The 4,102-nt window shown below is 35.6% G+C and overlaps 1 protein-coding gene across 1 annotated transcript; it reads right to left on the bottom strand.

The window, feature by feature from the left end:
• Positions 1-721: 721 nt before the first annotated feature.
• LOC133787923 (translation initiation factor IF3-1, mitochondrial-like) lies at positions 722-3,827 on the bottom strand. The gene is made up of 8 exons (XM_062225581.1): positions 3,499-3,827; positions 3,163-3,259; positions 2,990-3,057; positions 2,768-2,866; positions 2,301-2,357; positions 2,135-2,203; positions 1,906-1,968; positions 722-1,797 (listed from the first exon to the last, which is right to left on the bottom strand). Exons 1-8 carry the CDS (start codon positions 3,697-3,699, stop codon positions 952-954), a joined length of 1,500 nt encoding a protein of 499 aa, XP_062081565.1. The 5' UTR covers positions 3,700-3,827; the 3' UTR covers positions 722-951.
• Positions 3,828-4,102: the final 275 nt, after the last annotated feature.

Genomic DNA, 4,102 nt, shown 5'->3' with positions numbered 1-4,102 from the left:
CCTGAAGATCAGGAGACGTATAACTGACCAAATAATATCCCACGATTTTAGGGGATTTACAGTAATAAATGATTATTACATCTCGTATGGACAACACTTATAGATATTCAAGGTTTTTATCATATATCTCCAAGGCCCAGCTTCCCAGGTTTCTCGTTAGCTTTCGAGCTAGAGACATCTCCCGATGTCACATGGCTTTCGAGATCATGAACACTTCGAGGTCACCATATTTGAGGTCATCTATGTCTTGTAGGCTCGATATTTAGCCCTGGAGCATACTCTAAACTTCACGAGTCCAAATGTTTGTGAATCCAACTTTCGAGGTCACATTTAACATGGCTCGAAAACTGGGTACAACACTTTAAAAAAGTCAACTTTAAAAAATCAATAACTAATATTTTAAAATGTCATTAAAAAATACTATAATTTAAATGTGAAGAAAAAACTGTCTTAATTATAAACTTAACCATTTATATGAGGAAGAAAAAAGCCATATAAACATTAACAATTCAAAATTCTCAGAAAAGATTTATGCCCAAAAAATAAAAATGTAGTCATATTCCATGTACCGTGTAATTTCCACTAAATACAAAAATCTGTCATCCAACAACTTTTTTAAAAGTAACAGTTAATAATAGAAATATAAACTAACTTTTAAAAAGATCGTTAAATTCCCGACAAAAAAAAAGTTCATAAATTAAGTCTAATATATTTTTAATCATTATAAATTAACTAAAACTTGTATTAATCACCGTAATGTCGGTCCCCAATTGACAGAACCCACTAAATAAGTTAATTAATAAATAAATAACATCCCTGGAGGAGATGACAAAATTTTCTTACGAGAACAAAACTATCTCCTAAGACATCTCAGATTGATGGGCATTGAACAAACACCCTTTATATCATATCAGCATAAATAATGGGTTACAATACAAAATCCTTCTGACTTTACTTGGGCATCCTGTTTGGGGATGCATTGGCGCCCTCTGAACTGAACCTCCCCCGTCCCCCCTGTCTGCTTGTGTCAATGTGGGGCTGCCTTCCTTCAGATTTAGAATTGGGTAAGCTCTTATCCGAAGCAAGGCCGCCTCTTGGTGCTGGACTCCTCACAGAGTAACGGTTCCCCTCCTTATTCTCGCCAACTTTGGCTTCCACACCATGGTTAGGTTTGGAACCACCAAAATTGCCATATCCAGGTCTAGGACTAAATGGTTCTCGCTTGGTTGCATCATTCGGTGGAGGCCTATAGCTTCTAAATCCAGGACCATTGGTTGATGCTTCCTCGCTTTCCCTCGTTTGCTGTGAGAACCTTGTGTCCCTTGGTGGTTGCCTGCCTTGATTTGAAAAGTGGGATTCCAACCTGGTTGACTCTCTTGTACCCTTATTGTCCATTCCTGTCGTGGGCGAAAACTGATTCTTTGCCACACCCTTTTTGTACCTATTTTCAGTGATATGAGATGTCTCCGGTGATCTTTTAGAATCGCGGAAAGAATGTCGTTTGTCCGAACCACGAAAATCTGAATTAGAGGATCTATCTTGGTCATCTTCATCTGAAAAGCTCTCTTCATTGCTATCTACGTCAGAATTTACAGCATTTACATCATCGATAACCCCAGGAGAGTCAGGTGTTGAAGTCAAGCTATCCTTTTGAACCCCAGAGTTTGCATCCACTAGAGCCGTCATTTTTTTTGCAGTGCCCTTCTTTGGTAGACCGAATTTAACATGCCTGACTATAACATATGCACCATCTTTCCCCATTAATGGTCCACTCTCAACAACAGTTACATCTTCAATCTACAAAATACAAATCATATTTCTGATAAACAATTTTGAAAGGGAAAAGAAAAACACAGAAGGATAGAAGCAAAATTTCAGTAAGGAATTCAGAGGATATAATAATACCAAGGCAGAGAGACGAGACAATATTCCCAATACATCCTGATCTCCAGAACCCTTTGCATGACACTGTTTAAAAAAAAAAGAGCTTTCCAATTATGTCATCTGGATTTACATCACCCAAAACATACTTTTGACAATAAATAAAGTTTGAAAAACCAGATATGTAAGCTACCTCTACAATACAAATAACATCATTTCATAAAAAATAAAATATGAATATATAAAAAAATACCTTCACTCGATAACCCGACTCCATTAATCTCTTCACAGTATCTGCTTTCATCTGAAGGTCCTTTTGTTCCTGAATCACATAGGCTTCAAAATACATCAGCAATTCAACAAGTGATGGAAGGTAAGTGGAGATCATTAAGAAAAGAGCGTGAAAAGAAAGAACTCACAATTTTCCCAGAAAACCTAACTTCTTTAGCACTCGCTGTTTTTAAAGCTGCCTCGCCCTGCATACAAGCTTACGCTATTAAAATATTGTCATCACAGAATGTAAAGTGATCTCTTACTTGAGAAAAAAAAAGAGTAAATAAGGGAAATCTGATATTATTATCAATGAACAGAGCTTATATACATGGATCCTGTAAGTCTATTTGTCTAGTATCAACTATCAACTATCATAAGGGTTTGCAGAAGAAATTAATTTAGGGGTAATACTGACTAGAGAATAATAAACCAATTATAAAACATCTGTCAACTTTGCCAAGCTTGAATACTAAAGCATTACAAAACAGCTCATGGAATTCGCATCTTAAATAATAAGAACAACTTTTCTAATTTTCCAAAAGTATAATCATTTCATTAAAATAGATATTAACACTTAAGCAAAATCATCAACTTAGTCCACATACAATCTTACCTTGCTTTTAACGCGGTCCTTTACCCTCACTTGTTTCACATATTTCTCCTTATGGAAGTCCATTATTTTACAGACAGGTGGATTAGCAGTCCCTTGGACCTGTAAAAGAGATACACTACTTCATTATTTTTCTAGTTCATACTGATTGTAAGTAACAATTATTGTAGATGACTATAACTCGGAATAGAATGAAAGAGAATGACTACATATGTATATATTTACCTCAACTAAATCAAGGTTGAGTTTCCTTGCACGGTCCAGAGCTTCATCCCTTGAAACAACTGTATGTTCTGCAATTAATCCAGAAAGAAAAAGAAAAAGATGTAAGTATATTATATATGAATCAGAATATGCTAGCAATTCATAACTATTCAGTCAAATAAAGAATACTACACCATTGTCCATTACAAGCCTGATAACTTGAGCTGTAATTTTCTCGTTTATTCGAGGTCCGCTCGCTTTACTATCTTCCTTACTTGGCTTAGCTTGAAACTACAAATACAATCGGCATTCATTCTATTACTATCCAAATCAACAACTCATTCAAAAATTAAATTTTGATCAATTCCAGTGATCACCCACTACCCAAAAGAGGAAAACTAACAATAATTATATAAATAAATCTAAAATCAAGCTAATAAAGTGTTATATCAATTCAATCATGCATGGCACAAACAAAACGAGAAAGGCTTTACAAGAGTTCAAACCAAGATTAGTAAAGAAGCTAACACCTGAACTGGGGCAGCGAAAAACCTGACGTTACTGCAAAACTCAGTGGGCGTATTATGAATGGTGATCGAATAGGAGTTCGGTGTGAGACATGATTTGGTATGTGAAAGGGTGGGGTTCAGTAGAGAAGCATGAGGAAAGCTCTTGAACTGGTTCGAAAATTGTTGCAGCTTTGATTTCCCAATTCTGCACCAGAATGCCATCTTCGTCTAACACCAGGTATCGAATTTTGGCATAGAATTAGAGATTGAACCAGAGAATATCAAGAGAGGAGGAGACCTCGGATTTGAGAAACCTAAACCAGGGGAGGGGTTTCACACTTTCACTTTCAGTTGGAGTTTTCTTTTCCTTTTACTTGTGTTTTGGGCTGTACGATGGCCCGACTTATATTTTGGACCTTAAAGACCAATAAATTAGCAGGAACACGAATTCTCGTGAAAATATGGTTACTTTACAAAAATATGGGAATAAACAGGTTACTTTCTATATTTTTGGGAATATAACTTATCCCACAAAATATGGTAAATCTAGTAAAAAAAAATTCAAAATATAGAAATCTCATAAAATAGTATAAACAAAAATATTCACACTCTCTCGCTTACTTTT

The sequence above is a fragment of the Humulus lupulus genome, chromosome 1 (genome assembly GCF_963169125.1).
Source record: "Humulus lupulus chromosome 1, drHumLupu1.1, whole genome shotgun sequence".
Lineage (NCBI taxonomy): Eukaryota > Viridiplantae > Streptophyta > Magnoliopsida > Rosales > Cannabaceae > Humulus > Humulus lupulus.
This window is presented reverse-complemented; position numbering and strand designations above follow the sequence as displayed.